General features: G+C 38.2%; 2 protein-coding genes across 3 annotated transcripts in view; both read left to right on the top strand.

Moving 5' to 3' along the window:
• LOC145205426 (A disintegrin and metalloproteinase with thrombospondin motifs 3-like) overlaps positions 1-10,265 on the top strand; it is a 42,010-nt gene extending 31,745 nt beyond the window's left edge. The window contains exons 17-27 of one of the 2 annotated variants that reach the window (XM_080078148.1): positions 111-197; positions 1,838-2,013; positions 3,979-4,124; positions 4,561-4,680; positions 4,929-5,139; positions 5,525-5,660; positions 6,118-6,162; positions 6,775-6,995; positions 7,536-7,912; positions 8,529-8,636; positions 8,714-10,265. In XM_080078148.1, coding sequence (XP_079934274.1) covers positions 111-197; positions 1,838-2,013; positions 3,979-4,124; positions 4,561-4,680; positions 4,929-5,139; positions 5,525-5,660; positions 6,118-6,162; positions 6,775-6,995; positions 7,536-7,912; positions 8,529-8,636; positions 8,714-8,870 — 1,784 coding nt within the window. In that variant the 3' untranslated portion in view covers positions 8,871-10,265. The remainder of the gene's footprint in view (positions 1-110; positions 198-1,837; positions 2,014-3,978; positions 4,125-4,560; positions 4,681-4,928; positions 5,140-5,524; positions 5,661-6,117; positions 6,163-6,774; positions 6,996-7,535; positions 7,913-8,528; positions 8,637-8,713) is intronic. The other variant, XM_080078149.1, reaches the window with a different exon arrangement.
• Positions 10,266-11,198: 933 nt separating this feature from the next.
• LOC145205428 (PDZ and LIM domain protein 7-like) lies at positions 11,199-19,343 on the top strand. The gene is made up of 9 exons (XM_080078152.1): positions 11,199-11,386; positions 13,006-13,157; positions 13,462-13,579; positions 14,102-14,206; positions 14,414-14,541; positions 14,939-15,125; positions 16,327-16,447; positions 17,437-17,552; positions 18,051-19,343. The coding sequence occupies exons 1-9, from the start codon at positions 11,294-11,296 to the stop codon at positions 18,141-18,143; spliced, it is 1,113 nt and encodes a 370-aa protein (XP_079934278.1). The 5' UTR covers positions 11,199-11,293; the 3' UTR covers positions 18,144-19,343.
• The last annotated feature ends 28 nt before the right edge of the window (positions 19,344-19,371 follow it).

The raw sequence follows: 19,371 nt of genomic DNA, 5'->3' as shown, positions 1-19,371 counted from the left end.
CGTCACATACAGTCTTGGCAATACCCGTAGTGGGTAAACTATGTCAGCATACGCAACACGCTGTGATGTAAGGCACCTATTTTTATCTTTCTTTGTATTGTGTTTTCCAGATTACATGAAGATGTACAAGATACCACGAGGTGCACGACATATACGAATCAGCGAGATCAGAATTTCAAACAACTCAAATATGTTTGGTAAGTTGTCCAAATATTGCTTGTGGACAATTTGACCGTTTGGTGATTTGAAATCATTACAACGTTTATTAAAAATACGCAAACTAGCAAAGCACCCTAACGTCCATTGGGAAGGATATTATGCGTTTGTTGTACTTTTTGCGACTTTAAAAGGCAATTTAATTCGAAACGATATTTATAGAATACTTTGAGAATGACGTTTTTTATTTAGTTTTATTGACCTTACCCCAGATTTTGAAAGATTTAAGTGACCTTTCAGTTTAAAAAAATCACTGGGTATGCTAAAATCCAATGTACTCGGTTGTCAAGAAAATCGCCCAGTGTAATGAAACCATATGCCCGTCGTACATCCAAGCTTTTTAATCAAATCATGTCGCAATAACGCCAGGCTTAACCGAGGCCTTCACTTACAAATCCACCACGACGGGTCTGTGGCCTCCAAACCTAACTCACAGGTCCCCAGGGGCTCTATCGCAATGACCCAATTCGGAATGATTCGACGTGAAAGCCAATGCTGCCGTACGCTTGCCAATAAGTATCGGTTTCCGTAATAAGTTAAGCTAGTATTCGGTGAGCGGCGTTGACCTGTTGGGAAACCGCCTGACACAAACGCTTGAGGTTTTTGCTGGGGCTAAGGGAATATTTCGCACGTGACTCTCTGCTTGCGTGATTGTTTTGTCAGGTGTCAATCAAATGTAAAATTCCTTGGCCCTTCTTCATTCTTTGTATGTATTGGATGTCGATTTGCCTTGTATTGGCCACTCGGCTGGTTTAGGTTTTGAAAGCTAATAAATGTTGTGACCCTAATTTATTTGTTCGCTCAATAGCGCCACCGCGGGATCTCGCTGTCAGATTTTATGAGGTTGTTGTCAATTATTTCGTGCTACAAAAATACATTTAAAAAATGTAATAATGTCCACTAAAATTCGACTTCGAATCTTTTTTAGCTGAAATCTCACACCTATATAACAACAAAAACCATTTAGCTTTATATTTAAACGCTTACATTTTGATTTGTTAACACACTTTGCGGCTTAAATTAATACATATAATGCAGGGGTCCGAAAATGGTGGGTTGCGACCCAAATTTGGGTCGCGAGACCTTCCAGTCTGGGTCGCAAAATATTTTAAATTTGCCATGAATATATAAGCATCGCATCTAGTATTAATGAACTTCCAGCTTTTTCAACCAAATTATTATTGCATTGTTACATATGACTACGTAACAGTTACATGCAGTCTATGTAACAATGCAATAAGTTAAGCGTACCTGCGCAAGCAGTCATGCTTTTCTGTTACCATTTTGCTGAATAAATACGTTCGTTTACATACTGTTTTATGTGCTGAGTTTCGCTTTATTTTGTGCAAGAAAATGGCAACTGACAAAAGCATAATAGCAGTCTTAGTATTGATATCTAGTTGCTTAGTATTTTCCACAAACTTACATGCTAACAAAATGCTTGGGTCGCGATAATTTGGAGCAATTATTTTAGGGTCGCGCCAAAAAGTATTTGCGGACCCCTGATATAATGGACCTAATTCATGGCCAACTTTATTTCCAGTATGGGTGCTGTTGTTTTCAATAGCCCAATTCCACGCCCTCTATATAGCTTAACGTTTCTCACTTTACGCATTCGCAGCATTAAAGAACCGCAATGATCGCCGCTACTTTCTCAACGGTCGGGGGAGTCGGGTATCAGAAGGGGATTTCCCATACAGGGTGGTGAATGCCGGGACAGTTTGGACTTACGATAGTATCGATGACGTCGAAACTCTTGCTGCTCCTGGGCCCGTGAACGCTGATATCATCCTTATGGTAAGTTTGTTACATATAGTTAAATTTGGGCTTAAACCAAGTGTGTTGAGGTTTGCTTTGAGTTACCAGAACAGATATGCCTGGTCAATTCAGTACAAGTATTAGGATGGCCTTTTTTCATACTTGGTGGTCGATCAAACTTTGCTCAACATCACAACATGACATATAATCTAAATGGTGGGTTAAAGGGTGATTTAAAGACTACGTGTTTAGGCGCAATAGTTGGGAATCGAAAAGCTTCAGTAACACATCAAATAAAAGAATTAGAAATGATATTGTGACGTCATAGATAAATGACGTCATAAAGCTCTGAGTATCATTTTTCACGAAAGCTAAGCAGGGCATTTGTTGCTAATTCGTATTTCGTAGATAAAAGTAAAGCCGAATCCAAAACTTTTGCCTTCACACTGATTTGGACAAACATTGATCTTTTCCTGGATATTGTTTAGTCATATTTTCTTCGAAAAACCGAATTGCGTCACAAATATGACATTTTGACCACAAGAGTTTTAGCGCCAAGTATCCAAGAACCAAGCATTCTTAACTGTCAACTTCTGTCCACATTTTTATGAAAAACGTTTGGTAATTTGTTGTTTTCACCTTTTCTTTGCCGAAGTGACCAAAAATGGACTGTTGGATGACAAAAAACATTAATAAACAGAAATAGTTTGGTTTTACAGAGAAAACAAATTAAAAGATAAATTACAAAACCAAATAGGAACTAAAATTAATGTCCTACTTTTATTAGCTTCAGAAACTTAATTCACGATCGCAAGTCGCTTTTAGCTCTTTGACAATCATGGCGATAACATACATTGACGTATTTCTATTCACACGTACCCACTGTGGCAGAATTACCTGTTTTGCGGTCAAAACTAATCCCACGATCATTTGTCATGATTTCGCCTAACAAGATCACTTGAGTTCTAGAGAAATCTTTCTTAGTCTTTGGGTGATATGAGGTTACGACGACAGCAGACAGGATACGGTTTTGCTCACTTCAGTCCACTTTAAAAGCTACTAAACGAATCTATGCGTAATAGGGTGCTAATGTTACCACATCAACTAAACCGTGAGGGTAATTAGCCTTGTCTTCAAACACAACCTTTTGCAGTTCTTTAAAATCAGTTGTTATGACTCAAACAACTGTCTGTAAATCCAGCCTGTCTGTTAACGGAAAATTTACCATACCTAAGGCATTATATTGTTGGTAGCTTGATGCTAAGACCCCCTTGACAGAAATCTTCACTTAACGAAGCGGTTTCGAGCTTGGTTGCAAATGTGATGACGCACGTATCCCTTTCCGTACGTAGACCTTGTTTACTAATGACAATCAGGTGCATTGGGTGATGAATCATTTCGTGGTAGGAGCTGTAGTGTTTTTGTTGTCACCGGATGGGACTTTGGCCCCTAAAGAGCATGTGAGGCGGATATAAAGGTTTTATGCGCGGTTGGATGTTTTTCTGCGTGCGTTCGTGCGTTGCGTCATATTGTAGGCGTAATTGTTGTTTAGCGGGAGAATTGTGTGTCGTTGAACTTTTCGCTAAGAATAAAGTTCAAATGCGTTATACAGTAAACCTCGGTTGAAACGAATTGGGTTAATCCGGATCTTCGCCTAATTCGTGCAAAACTTGAGGTACAAATGATTTGTATTGTTGTAAGGCTTTAAGTAATCGACATCGGTTAATTCGGATCTTCGCTTAATCCGGACAAATTGTTTGGTCCAAACGGGTCCGGATTAACCAAGATTTACTGTATTTCATTTTTCTTCAAACACATAAACAAGGCATTAGAAAATTTGCAACTATATCGGTTTGACAATGCAGTTTTTTTACTGGGCAGTTCTTGGACAGGGCAGTCGGTTTTTTATTTATTTTTGCGCAACTTTATATCCAAACTGTTGACCATGTGTTAAACCCTGCGTTTCAATTTCCACAAAATCACCGCAAGTTTTTCTTTTGTCAGATTCTGATTCAGAGGCGGACAATGCGAGTAGGCATTCGTTATAGTTACATCATGCACGTAAATAACGTGCCGAGACCACGTGACACGTATCGATACGTCATCCGCAAGTGGACGTCATGTTCAGTATCTTGTGGAAACGGAATGAGGTATGTCTTTTTTAAATTATTATGCTCTTTTGGACGAACATGTTTCTACAAACACCACCATAAATGTATTTTTTATAGTCTGTGCCATGCTTGAAACACGTATATTATGCTAAAAATCTTTAAAAACAGCAACATTTACGATCACTGTTTTTTTTTATCTTTTACTTTCAAAAACAGAAATATTAATTTCGCCTGTTAAATATGATTCTCTTTAAATAAGACAGAAACAGGCATGTCTTTTCATAGGCGAAAATAATAGTTCTGTTGATGGTTCTTTGTGCGTAGTTATAGATACTTCGCTAATACGTAGAGATTCTTTGATCCCTTTCACCATCCTGTACCACCGTCTAAATCGTGTAAGACTTTTTTACCTGGATCAGAGAGTTTTGATTTATATTACCTTGGTTACAAGTTAAAGTATTTTTATCCTGCTTAGGTCATCCCGCTACGGTTGTCGTAGTACGATCGGTGAGAGATGGGTGAACAAAAGAAAATGTTCTGGGCGAACTCCGAAACCAACTATTCAGCCGTGCAGTTCACCATGCGACCTTATTAGGTACTATTTGAAACTACTTTTTCCACCTTTTATCTTCTCCAAAATGTCTCACCGCATCTCTTGTACACACATTATAGCACATTACAATTTTGTACATGATTTAAAATTGTATTGGTCTTTAAGATGTTTTATAATAAAGCAAACCGTCCTTTCGATTTCCCAGTCGAGACGCTTTCATTAGGACAACACACTAAACAATACGATCTTCGTACAAGTACAGTGTGTCCAATTTAAACATATTTTTTCAGATGGCATACTGGCAGCTGGGAGGAATGTTCACGATCTTGTGGTGTCCCTGGAATCAAACGTCGAGCTGTTTCGTGTCGTCGCACAAACAACTACGGTGTGGCTGAAAGCATACCTGACGCGTATTGCTTGAGTCAACCCAGACCCGACACTCAGCAGTCCTGCACCAAACCTGCGTGTCCCGCTAGTTGGCGCTATGGAAACTGGTCCGAGGTATGAGACAACTTGGCCGAATGGTCCGGCGCTCCCATATACAGACGCAAAAAAGTTAAGATCCAATATACAGACGCAAAAAAGCTGAGATCTTTCCTCTGGAGCATCCTGGGTTTGAAACCCGTGAAAATAACTATAAAATTCACTAAATAAAATAAAATGAAACACTTTATTTAATCAGTGGAAATAAACCGAATATGGGGAAACGGGAGCAGCTAACGAATAAAATCGATGGTTTACTTACATGTGAAAATTTCTTCACAGAATTCAAATAATCAGGCTATTTCGAAAAAAAACTAATGTTAAATCATAATAAAAAATCCACGAATTGGTTCAATATTCTACTCGGTTTCAACTGAACAAATATTGTTTTAAAATTCTGCAGTGTTCCACAACATGCGGTGAAGGCATTCAACGACGCCAGGTCATTTGCAGAGGCCGTAGTCGACTCGTTAGCGCTAGCGAGTGTCTAGGAGATCGACCAAGTGACGTACAACACTGCCAAGTGACCGAATGCCAACGTAAGAACTTCTTATTGAATAATTAAAAATTGTTTACACTGCTGCCTTTAAAAAGAGCTGTTGCTTTGCTGACTAAAAGGTGTATGAAATTTGCTGCCTAGAAATGGGGTTTCCAAAATTGTATTTACTTGTTGCTTTGTGTAACTTTTAGGACAATGTCTCAATTTTTGCTGCAAAAACAGGGATGGCTTTTTGACATAAAATGGATTATTTACACTACAGTATATGTTCAATACCATGAGCTAATTTGCTATAGCAACGCGGCTTTTTGCGTTTTTTATTATATTTAACAACATACACAACATTTGCTATTATATATGTGCTGAAGCTGAGCTACAATTTGCTTTACGTTATTGGCATTGTAATCGGTTGCTAAATAATTGCACGTACTTGCGTTAAATTGGAAATCGATTTAACGCAGCAGCAGCTTATCTAAACCCCAGCTTTTGCCATGCAGGCATTACCACAACTCAAGCGCCCGTACGGTCCACAATTGCGGAAGGTATTTGCTGCCAAATCGCATGACTCGCATGAACACTGATTTTTTTATATATAACGCATGTTTTGCTTACTAAGCACTTTTCAAACATATACTGTAGATATATCCCAGCTAACACAAGCACTGACATTAATATTTGGAATGATACAAAATCGATGCAAGATTCGAGTTCCTTATGCGGTGTGTTTTAAATCGTTCTTGGCCGAACTTAATTTATAACAACCTTGTATAACAACCTGCAGCGTAGGTTTTTAACAAGTCCAAGACAAGAAGGTCAATCAATAGCTTAAGGCAGCGAACTAGCGAGTTTCGTTTTGCAAATGAATCTAAAAAATGTAAACCTAGAACATGGATCCCATTTTTTTCGACGAGTTACTCCCTTAACAAATCAAAACCTTCCATTTCTCCCTAATATACTACATAATAGAATAGATGCTAAACCTTACAAAGATCATTTAAAAATGGGCCTTTTATCAACAACACAGGTTATGTTCGCAGAAATTACGTGTATATTTACCGAAAATTTAAAAATCCTCCCCGGTTGGGAACCACTAAACTAGATATACAATTTTTGTTTGAAAACACAATAACAAAATTGGTGTTTTTGTATTGTAGCTGCACCTTGTACAACTGACCAGTCAATCTTCTGCCGTTTGGATGCCATTACTAGCTACTGTGACATTACTGGATATCGGAAACTCTGCTGTCGCTCTTGCGAGAAACATCAAAGGCAGAATGGCGTCACCTCGCGGTCGGGGCAATCATCTGCCGGTCGTCCACTAAGCGTCGCTATTTCTAATCTTTTTTCCAACGGAACTCTCAACGGCAACAACGAGGTATGAAACTAAACTGAAATTTAAAAATGTAAATGTGGTGCATTTTTTAAGAGTTTCAGGTATGCATGAAAACATAAGGACTTCATTAAATCTTACGTTTTACCACAAGCTGTCGTACACATCACAATAATGTGGTAACACCCAAAAAATAAACCAAAAAAGGAAACAAAAAATATAGATGAAGAAAAAATTATAATTGTTTGCTATTTTGTGTAGAAGGGTGTTCCAGTACCGTAATCGAATTTTGGTTGAATTTAAACTTTGTAACTTAAGAAAAGCAGTGTTAAACTTGCTTGGTCGACCGTTTCAGAAAATGTACCAACCAAAATTGTCCATTGAGGGGTAGAAAAGTGCTACTACAGTAAACCTCGGTTAATCTGGACCAGTTGGCACCAAAGAAATTGTCCTGATTAGGCGAAGATCCAGATTAACCGAATCCGGTTTAACCGAAGTTTAATATCACTAAATTCAAAGCACCATCTCTCTAATTATGTATCTATTTTATTAACGTGGACAAATCAATTCCCTCTCTTTCTTCAGACATCACTTGAATCAAACGCTACTGGCATTCCCTCTATCCACGGCGAGATCTTTGTCCATCCTCAAGTCCTCCAGTTTCCAACATCCGCATCCGAAAGTCAGGACCAAGGAGCACAGGATGTAGATGAGGAGACTGCGATGGAGAGCTCGGAGGACTACGACGATGATCCAGAGGACTCGGAGTTTAGTGAAGTGATCCAGACTCTCGCTCCTCGCAACGATACTCTTAGTACTCCTGTTTCCATGGTTACCAACAACGGGAGTAGGATTTCGGCTTCCAATGACGGTGCGACCGCTGGACGGCGCAAGAGAGACGTGACTTCAGTCGTAAGGAGCTGGGGGAGATGTGATGTGAAAATATGTGGAATTGGAAAAAGGTATTCAAATTGTTTTTGAGATGCAAGCTTAGGCTTTTTTATTGAAGGCTGTTTCCCAAATTGTGGCGAAAGAAATCCAACTTAAGAGCTTGGTACATCTAAATTCGTCTTGGCGTATGTAATTTTAGGAAATGGTTGAAAAGGTTTTTGGGGAAAAAATAGTGTCATAAATGATTGTGAATAATACAAACTTGATTTTATTAATCCCCAAGTAGTTTAATAAAGGTGAACCACACGTGAAACAAACACGGTTAAACAAATGTCAAAACAAATTAGAATCCATACAATAGCTTCGTGACACAGTGTAGAATGTCAAAGTTGTACGATGCTCAGACCAGACGATTTCTGATACATATATTCAGTAACACAACAGAAATACATACGAAAGGCCACTTTCCACAAAAAATCCAGATAGTTCCAGCGACTTATATTTCAGGCATGAAAATTTCTTCTCGTGGAGGAAATAATTAAACTAACAAATATATGTATTCCAAATGAGGAATTGAGTAACAAACCGGCATTCATTAGGCGTGGATAAATTCCTTTCCGCAGCGGAAATACATCACCGGCTGTCATACGTCAAAAAATCGTGCTAACGCTGTTTTTGCTTTGACAGGAGACCCATATACGGATGTTGGGATGTAGCTCAATTAGCGTGGATGACGTCATCCGCCTGCAAGCTTCCTGTCACGTCACAATCAATGTGTGTGGTGCCTTGTTACCAGTAAGTGCAACCACGATGTATTTTTCTTGCATTCTGTTTGAATTTTACAGATCTAATGAACTTTTGTAACCTTACAGGTCGGGTTTACCTGCGGTCAATGGTGGAGCAATGACCTTCAACTCAAGGTTATCTTGCAGAGAAGTGCGCAAAGATGGTCGCGGACCGAGAACGCATCCTCATAGATGCAACTACCGACGCCTGCCAAGCGCTAAACTAAAAACGCGGGGTACTTGATGACGTGAGGTATCCGACTCGTGATGTCATCGCCTGCGTGCGGCCCCAGCGCTTTTTATTTTCGAATCCCATCCAGTCAATTTGGACCGTTTGTACAGCTTGAAACTGCGGGGCAAAAGGTTGGGCCCGCGTGCAAGGGTTGATCGAACACCGCTCCCTGCCTTTGAACTTTGCCTAACGGAATTGCAGTCAAAATGCTTGTCAACTGACGGACACGCCTCAGACACACCCCTCCAGCCACCTCTGTTAGCCTATTTGCATATCCCACTTGTTTTATTTATTACCGATCCCACTCTTGCAGTATTACGTTTCTCTTTCTATTTGTTTGTTATTGCAATTACCTTCGCCTCCGAGCCTGCGAATTGGCTATTTTTAAGCTAACTTTCGCCACTTGGGGGACGGCTGCAAACGCTTTTGCTGCTTTGATGATTCCCCCGTTTCGCGCCTTGCTATGGTGATTTCTAACGACGGCTGCGACTTGTAGCAAATCAGCAGGCATTGATTTGTCCTTTTATTGTCATAGAATGCATTTGTTCACTTTATGTGGTCAATTGCACTATAACGCTTTTTTCAAATAGACCCAAATTTATGTAATAGTTCTGAATGCAGCGGGGAATTCTAGTGATAATATCAAATATTAAAACTAACTGTGTTTTTAAACCGCTGAACAATAAAATGATAAGTTACAAACTTTTGAAAAATTACATTCTCTACTGCCGTGAAAGCTCTTCAAATTGATGTTTTGTCTCACGTACAACACAAACTACACAGGTTTTATAAATGATAACACATTTTATAGGTAGAAAAGGGGTTTTATGTTGTGTAACTTGATATGTGAGTTGCAAATTTGTACCTTTTCGACTAACCACCTTTTTATAGACTTTCACTTCAGCATAATGTTCTATACACTGCCTGTCTGTGATAATTTCACTCTGTCTGTTTATTGCGCAAATAGTTTAGTATTTCTTTGCTTATTCGAACCAATAGGTCACACAAACTTGTCAAGATAATATTTTTACTGTACTATAGCTGCTTTATCCAACTTAGTGTGTTTCAAAATACAGATTGCTTTTCTTACTTAGCAAATAAGTTTAGTTAACGGAAATTACACAGACTTGCCTACTTTTACCTGCCCTCAACTTATACCCCGCATTCTGTTTTATTCGCCATGTAATTGTGAGCAACATTACCCTTTTAAGTTTCCTTTTTGGAGTTTTATTCGTGGATCGCCGTGTAGTTCCATCACTATTCGTGCCTTGCCGTTTTTCGACTTTCTTTTCGTTTCGCATCGGGCTTGACCGCGGCTTTTCGGTGTTGGCAACGTTGACCGTGTTTATTTTTCCATTTCCCTCGCTTTTGTGGAAAAATTACAAGCTATTTTTTTAAACGATCAAATACGCTACCGATTTTTTTGTCGGTGTGTCGCAGTGGTGTTTTAAAATGAAAGCAGTCAAGAGATGTTTGCTGTGTAAACAAGTCAAACGGTGTTTTAAATAGCAGGCGGCAGATGGAATACTGCAAATTTCGTAAGTCTTTAGTTAAACACCACAAATGCAAAATCAGTGTGATTCTCTCAAACAAATATTGAATTTAACCATAAATTATTTGCAGTCAGCTAATGATTTAGTACCAGCACTACCGGTACGCGGAATTTTCGGTTGAATTAAACAATGGCGTTACTAGATTACAGATTAACAGATGGATCATGTTACTTTTAAATGTTGGTACTTCCGGTCTAATTACGACTAATTTAGTCATAGCATAAATGAGCAGCTTTTTAAAATGTTGTAACCTACTCAAATGTACCAAACTGCCATGTAAATAATACCATACTACGTCACACATGCATGGCAAGGACAGTTATCTTACAATTCGACAAGTGAAGACAGTTCGGACTTTGTTCGTACACCTCCAGGCGTTCGCGCAAAGCACAGATCGCCGTTCTTCATTTCAAGCCCTGCACAGGCCCTTTTTCAGCTTGCGCAAACACTGCTAGTTTTGTGGTATGTAGGCGACTAGGCGTGGACTTGTAGTGCACTGAGTAGTTTGAGCTGGTCGTAAACACAGGCAGGGTTGCCGCTGTTGCTTGTGCCAAACCAATGCTGGTGATGTCATGGAAAGCCGGTGCCCAAACAGGAAGCTTTGCTTTGCAATGACGCTATCTGCAACTGTTACCGAGATTTATACGGCCACATAAGCTTAAGCTGGCACAAGTGACACAGAGTGATGATTAGGGTCAATGTTACTGATTTTGTAGTTGATTCTTTTCAGCATACAGATGTCTGTAAATGCTGACTGGTTTTAAGCTTTCGCCGGGTCAGGTCAGGACTGAACTTTTTGCTATGTTTCAGACTGCAACAGACTATTTACTTTTTGCTGTTTTTAAGTTTGTGTTAACAAAGTACGTCTTTTGATCTTCAATTATGCCACATATTGTGACCTTAGTAGGAGGCAGTCCTTGGGGATTTCGGCTTGTCGGCGGTAGCGACTTTCATGCAAGCCTTGCAATTTCAAAGGTCAGTAGTTCACACCTTGTTCTAAAACACACGTGTACAAGTTTGATAAGGTGTGCTATGTTGCTTACAAATGTATTGTGTTATAAATTAGGTTCTAATGCTATATCGACTGCAAATCACCGCAAATTAATCTGTAACAATATTCAGTTTTGATCATATGTTAAAAGCACAAACCTTTAACATAAAAACGGAAACTAGCTAGAGATGTAACATGAAAATGTGTTTTATGGATCTGTTGTACCTGCTGTACCTACGTTTTGCAAAGCTACAAGAGTTTTGTGAAGCTTTTCAACTTGAAATTAACAAGATTTGCAGTAACTTAAGAAAATTAATAAGAATAAAAGTTTGTTTTTATGTTACATTATACACTGGTGGTGAAAACCATATGTTAGGTTGTAGTTGAACTATTTTACGTGGGCAAATCCATCGTAATAGATATGTATTGCTCATGATTGATGTCACCCAGCCCGCACGCAGGCATAATGTTCACATTCCACTTACCTGGCACTATAGACAAATATGGAAAAAGGTTGGTGCAGGGTTGGAAATGAGGTCTAATGTTTAGGACCAAATTTACTGTTAAAGCGCAGATTTGCCGACTTTCCAAATAGGGTAAATAGCATTACTGATTTCGAATTATCTGAGATAACACTACAGATTAGGAAACAAAAATTTAGAGGCCAAATTACGACAGTGCAGTGACGTTTTGTTTCGTCGCGTGGGCAGACCGTTTTATGACGACACAATAGCTGTTCTTTTACGTGACACGCTTGGCTAGCTACATGACCTTATATGGCCCGTCGGCGTCGAAGTTCTCAAATCATCTTAACCTCGTTATTTCACGCCGGCCCGTGTAACTACAGCGCTTGCTGTGAATAGAAAGCGGGTCAGGGGTTGGTAACGGGTAAAATAGAGGGCATGTTATTCTTGCCATGTTCTAATTATAAGGGCTCTAACGTTGATACCCAATTACTGTGACCATGGTTCACAAACAGAACAAAAGTTATTAGGGCAATTTTTGTAAGTGTTCTTGACCAAAAATGACTACAACCTACGCGTTGGGAACCAATTTTAGGTTACATGTGTCATATCTTTGGCGGCGGTTTAAAAATGCAATGTGTGCACAGCAAGTATGCATGCTGTGCTTGCGTTTTTATTTCGCGGCAAAGTTACTTTGCTTTCGTAGGGGAAGTCTTGTGAATAGTTAAAACGTGGCCATTGCTTCCTGGCAATGTAACGCACCCATTCACTTTCGTTTGAAAGCCGGTAGCATCCACCGAATAGATACAAAATTTAAATGAATACACTTCAAATAGAATATATTTTCCAGAGTCGGTTTACAAGCACCAAGTCCACTTAATTGAACTATGACATAAATTGTCGAGCCTAAAATAAAAAAAAATTATAGCACTTATCACTGGGCAGATAACAAGCCGGTTTTCCTATTTTAGTGCACCAAACTGTAGTACATGATTGCATGACACCCTTCGGCTAACAAGTGTAGGCTATTTTGTAACATATAAACAGGCATACGTTTAACAAATCAGATACAATGTTTAAGGCCTTGTCAGATAACCTTACTTCAGTCATCTAAAACCTTGATCATGTTTTGAACTCAGGTGACCCCCGGAGGCAAAGCCGAAAAGGCTGGTCTGAACCCTGGTGACGTTATATTGGAGATTAACAACAACGACGCGACGGTATTGTCTCATTTAGAAGCACAAAATCACGTTAAGTCTTCCACGAGTACATTGTCACTAAAAATTGAAAAGTAAGTACTGAGTTAGATGTGGGGTTTGTGATTTCATTCAAACACTGTGTTAAAGGCTTTTGTAAAAAAATCTGTACTATGTTGATGTGATCTGTAATATATTAGTTGCAACCGAATACAGCAAAATACTATATTACAGTTTGCATAATTAGGCTATAAATGCAAACTACTTGTCCTGTTTTGGCATGAAAGGACACTATATAGTACTAAAACAGACGTAAAGCATGTAATTGATTTGCAAATGTAGCATAAAATAACAACCAATCAAGGCACGAAAGCAAAACTATTTCCATTTTGCTTGCAGCGCCAATTCGCAACGCAGCGTCAACTCTTCTCCACCTAAGCCGCAGCAATCATCGTACCAGCCGTCTTCAGTTCCCGCCAGCAAACCAAGTTACACCTCCACAGTAAACATTCCGAATGTAAGTAACTGTTAGGCGACAGTTTGCAGGCAAATGTTGAAAATAGGACAATGTGTGTACAGAGAGTCCAATGCTTTCAATGCAAGAGACAGGAGTAAACAGATAAACGTATTGGCTTTTATGGGACGTTGTTGACCAAGTGCTTTGTTAGGTTGTTAAACAGTTGGTGTCATTTGCTAATATAAAAGCCAATAGGGTATTAATTGGGGTGTTATTTGAAGTTTGTTCTTTAAGCTTGTGATATGCTTTAAAGATGAGATGTGTTTTGCAACATTTATATTCCAATGCAAAGTGCTTAAACATCGTGTGTAAAACTTAAAACTACAAACAAAAATCTTACTTTTAGGGAAAATTAACCACATCAAGTTAATTATGACATGCTTAGATATTGTGGAATTCAGTAGAAGAGTTTAATTGAGCTTTGTGCATGAACTGTTTTTTAGGTGTAAATAAAAGATATACCGTTAAACCAAAAAAAGGTTCCAAATACGTTTTTACTGATTGTTTCTTTGTTTTTCACAGAAGCAAAACACTTGGCAGCCGACACAAACAAAACCAGTCACTCAAGACAGAAATGAAGACTTTCTTCCTCCTCCTCCACCACCAGCATCATCTCTCAGACAGCAGGTTTCTGAAGTTTTACATGGAATACTATTTATTGATGTTTCAAGGGGTGTAAATATTGTATGCAAAAAAGTTGACTAAACTCGGAAAACGTTTTTCTAACTATAATGTGCCGATTTATGTAAAATTTATGGAGTAAACTTGCAACGGTGTTATCCCTTTTTGGATTATTTTTATTTTGCGTGATGTTTTAATGGTGTTTGTGTTTAGACAAATGAAGTTAGCCCACCAGATGATCTTCCCCCTCCCCCACGCAGTGTCACAGTCCCAGTTACACTTTCAAACGCGGGTGGCGGAACACAAGAACTTCTGTGTGAGGGTTGTCACAAACAAATCAGGTAAGCCTGCAAAAACGCTACAGGAAAAAATGTTGTCAATACACATTCGAAAACATTAAACGTTCGAAAAACGATCACCAGTGATCATATTGTCTGCTGTGTAATCATACAACCACTACTCAAATGAATTATTCTCTGTTATAACACAGCAACCTGATTCCCATTGTTGTGATTCGGTGCTAGTCAGGACCACTTCATACTAAAGTTACGTTGAAATTGCTGTCGAAATGTTTGTTAATATCTCGTTTTTAACATCAATAAACGTCTGATATGTCATATTGTCTTAAACACGACCCCACATCATGCATTTCACCAGCACTATAATCAGCCACAAGGCCCCATAATAGACTAGTGTTTGGTTAACGCACTGGTATGAAACGTTATACTCTATCTGCAGAGGGCCGTACCTGACAGCTCAAGGAAAAAACTGGCACCCAGAGGAGTTCGTCTGTTCTTCTCCCAACTGCCGGCGCCCTCTCAAAGACTGCGGATTTATAGAAGAGAAGGGTGGACGGTACTGCTCTGGATGTTACGAACGCTACTTCGCACAGTCCTGTGGAAAATGCAACAAGAAAATTGTTGGCGTAAGTGGCCGGATTTGCAAATATGTATGTTTAACGTTGGATAAGATAATGAAGAGATAGATAAATGTTGACTCATGAGATAATGGCCTATCGGTCCTATACATGCCGCCTCAAGATTTTCGGGAATGGGAAACAAAGCTTTGTACTGTTTAACTTTTACTTGTATGGGCCTTCTTTCATTCCCACAACAATGATGTAACAAAGCGCGATTTTGCGATTTTGCGATTTTGCGATTTGGTTTGTTGCACGTTTCGAGCGATAAAAATTCTTATATTAAAAGTTTTTGCAAATATGTATGTCTAGTTTTAAAACCATTGCCTTTTTAATAACAAACTTCCACAATTAATGACAGAAAGCATTTTTGGAAGCACTTTTACCTACACATGCAATTTTTTGTTATGATCCTGCGTTAATTTATAACATGCTTGTAGTGGTAGGATTCACATTTTTATGCAGTCAGTTCGCTAATCTCATAAAACCAGTCGTGGATTCAAATTTCCATCGGTTGAATTCAAATTCTTTGTCATGCTAACCGGTTCGCTGATCTCATAAAATTTTGTGAGACGGTTCTATAGAACCGGTGCGAACCGACTGAATCCCACCACTGCTTGCTAGCCTATACAGATTGGTATCTGCTACCGATTCAACATGCCCGATTTATGGCAATTTGGCGCAATTTAGCAATTCAACTCGCTTAAGTTATTGATAGCCTTCCGCTGCCAGCAGAAAGACGATTGCTGGAAAATGTTCCCACAGTTTTTGATTGCGAACCACAAGTTGAGACGCAAGCTGTTTTATGGATTTTTCTCAAACAAAAGAAACCGTTTGTGCAAGTTAATGAGGTCGCAAAACATAGAGTTTTATTAACACAAAAACGCTACTGTGCACCCTAGAAAGTAAAATATCGTATGCGTTATTACACTTTTTGCAGGTTTGGCGTACTATGGTTTGCATACCGATGTTTCGTTTTATTGGTCTGCACTCTGCATGAACTACTTTTTTCTGTTTTGAAACTAAATTTTAAGTAATATAGTAGCGTGGCAAAAAACGTTCATTGCAAAGAACGGCTTGGTTTCATTTTTCTCGTCTGCCTTCAACTACTAGTCGTTCGGTTGGATTTATTTTCTTTTCTTATTCCTCACGCATCATAAAACCAGTGTAGGCCCAGAAACCTCACCGTACCTTGTTGTTATGGTTACAGGAAGTGATGCATGCCCTGAACCAGGTTTGGCACGTGACCTGTTTCGTTTGTACAGCTTGTCAGAAACCATTTCGGGACGGAGTCTTCCACATGGAAAACGATAAGCCGTATTGCGTGGAAGGTAAGTTATGGTACTTGTGATGTTCTCAGCGGCGCAAGTTCGAACCCTGCTGAATGTCATAATAAACTAAATGTTGTAAAATACGCTGAATGTTCCATTAGGGCGACACAAAAACTTTTTTCCTAATGCAGACTACACAAAGCTTTCATAATGTATTTAAAAAAATAACAAAAATACAAAATTTCCGCATTACTAAAAATATTCCGACCAAAATTTTTGCAAGGTTTTAAACGGTATAAAAGTATTTTATGTTTGCCACATACCTATTTAAGCTTTCTGGTTAGGATAGTAAACAAAACCAAAGACCGTCGTAACATAAGAATAAAGACAAAGAACAATAGAAGCTTGAGAATCCCAACCAAGGGTTGAGGTCAAGACGTTAAATGTCTTTGCATCGCTTGAGGCTATTTGCTGCGATGATTCATATTGTTGTGCACGCATTTTCGCTCGTTGCGGTTTGTCTTTGTAAACCACATAACCATTCGGTTGTGGCTGTGGAACATGACAATGGATGTCGGTTAACTTGAGTCTGACCAAAAATAAGAATGTAATGGCTTGCATTTTTATACCTAAAATGTTAAAAGACGAAATATTTTCCTTTTGTCAAAGTCTAATGTTGGTTATTGGCAAGGTTTTATGAACACTGATAGATAAAATTTGTGTTCGTCCTGTTAAACTGTAAGAAGATTTGCTTTTGCAAACATTTGTTTAAGATTTCGATGTGCAATAAGGCTAATAATAAACCAAATAAGTTTCAAAAAAACATTTGTTATAGATGATTGAAAAGAAAAAAAAATGAATTGATAAACAACAAATAAGTTTACAAAAACTATTTACGATGACTGTTTTTAAATGACTTGATTTCGAATGTTAACATATGTTTTATGTTTTTGTGTTAGGTTTTGGACCATTACAGAACAATATTATACATTTTATCACAACTATTCTAGTGCCTGGGCCCTGACAATCATTTTGATTCTAATTTACAGATTTTAACCGACTCTTCAGTACGATGTGCAAAGGTTGTGGATATCCAATTGATGCAGGGGATCATTATGTGGAAGCTATTAAGGCACAATGGCACGAATCCTGCTTTACATGCACAGTAAGTGTTGGACGTTTCAGTAACCTGTGGTTATCTTTGCAAATTTTTGCTGTTTTGCAACTTACTGGCAAAAAATGTGGCTTTATGTTTGATCAAATCCACAAATCTCCACTAAAGATAAGTTGTTCGCATTGAGGACCCTTTTGTTTCTGCCTTTTTGGGAATTAAAGATGGAGAGTTGATTAAAACATGAACTGTTGACTCGATTTTATGATGGAAGAAGACATATTTGTGGAAATACTTTGTTGATTTAGGATGAGACGAATATTTTATTTGACTATATAGTTTACTAAAACAGCAAACAATACAAAATGGAAAAATATGTATGATGTGTGGGACTTATGTCTCGTTTGTTACTATACACTTAACAACAAAATTAAATGCTAGATGGACTACCTAAAATATGTTTGTGTTTATCTGTGATATCGTTATTTTAAATTAGCCAATTTTCTTAAATTACCATCATTATTTCGATGATGTAACTCTAATATGTTCCAGGTATGCCATTGCGATTTAAAGAACGCCGGCTTCTATGCGGTGAATGACAAACCAGTATGCAGCAACCACAAAAATGCACGACTTCCAGCGTAATAGCAGGAGACGGTCACGTTTTAAAATGCTTCTCCGGAACAGTGAACATGAACGTCTGTACTTTTGGAAGATCTGCTGATTTGAAAACTTTTGGTTCATTGTTTAAAGTTATAGCAACCTGGGGCTATAAAAGGTTGCTGTTTTTACTGGAAAGCCTGTCAATATTTAATAAAGCTATACAGGCAAACCTTGTCTGCTTTAGTAAAATATTTCATAAAAGTAAAAAGTTTTATTTGCAAAAATATACGAGCAAAATAAAATTTACCAATAAATAGCTCAAATTGAATAAGGCACACCTGATTTTATATATCCAAACGCAGTTTTAATCGTAAATTTCGATCAGTGATCGTTTGACTTTTTATCGAATGTACATGCTAATGTATGTTTGTGCACTGCTGACGAGGTTTTGGAATGTGTCATTGTTGTTCGTTTCAATAGTACCATGACGTCATAATGACTGATTTCGATTGCAAGGGCGCGACTTGTAACCACCCTGCACTACGTTTTAATATCATATTTGTGTATAATATGCTCTGCTGCAAAACGCTGCATGTTATTTGCTTTAACTATATTTTAATGTCAACCTTTGAACTGTACAACGTGGGGTTTGGGTCAAAATTCAATATTTTTTCTTCATTGTGCAGCCTTGTTTCATGTTGGTATACTATTAACACATTAATATAAAACACTAATTATATTACAAAAATCCCTAATTGGACAATACTTTGACTTTAAAAACATGAATTTGAAAACTATGAAGGTGTTTACAGTGAATACCAGTTACCTATGTGTTAGAAACCGTATGGTTCGATTTGACGTTTTTTGGTGCATTATGGTGTTAGCTATATCTACAGTTTAAAATGTTTACAACAATACTGTTCAATTTCACTAGCGGTGTTAACAAACGTTTGCCTTAATACAAAGCCTTTATAAAAATTCTTGATTACTGTACATGCACTTCCGAAAAATTGTTGACTTGCATGAACTTATGTGCTGTCAAAAATGAAAATTGTGCAGCAAATATTTGTATCATTGTGATTATGGTCTTTACATGTACAAATATATATTCGCATGACTAACCCCGCGCAATTATCCTGTAATTGTTGTGGTTGTTTTTTGTTGTTGTTCGATTGTAGCCGCTCTGAAGCAATATATATGATCAAGTTTCCGCTTAGGCTAAACAAGGTCTGCTTGTCTCTATTTGAACGTTTGTTTCCTTTTTATAGTA

This window comes from Phallusia mammillata, chromosome 8, assembly GCF_965637545.1.
Source record: "Phallusia mammillata chromosome 8, kaPhaMamm4.hap1.1, whole genome shotgun sequence".
Classification (NCBI taxonomy): Eukaryota; Metazoa; Chordata; class Ascidiacea; order Phlebobranchia; family Ascidiidae; genus Phallusia; species Phallusia mammillata.
The sequence above is the reverse complement of the archived record's forward strand: the minus strand, read 5'-3'. Positions and strand labels throughout refer to the sequence as shown.

What these genes read in the sequence shown, in the direction of transcription:
- LOC145205428 (XM_080078152.1), top strand. Translation starts at nt 11,294, where the DNA reads ATGCCACATATTGTGACCTTAGTAGGAGGCAGTCCTTGGGGATTTCGG. An exon ending in CATCATCTCTCAGACAGCAG is followed by an intron (nt 14,207 to 14,413) that starts GTTTCTGAAGTT and finishes GTTTGTGTTTAG; the next exon opens with ACAAATGAAGTTAGCCCACC. An exon ending in GGTTGTCACAAACAAATCAG is followed by an intron (nt 14,542 to 14,938) that starts GTAAGCCTGCAA and finishes CTCTATCTGCAG; the next exon opens with AGGGCCGTACCTGACAGCTC.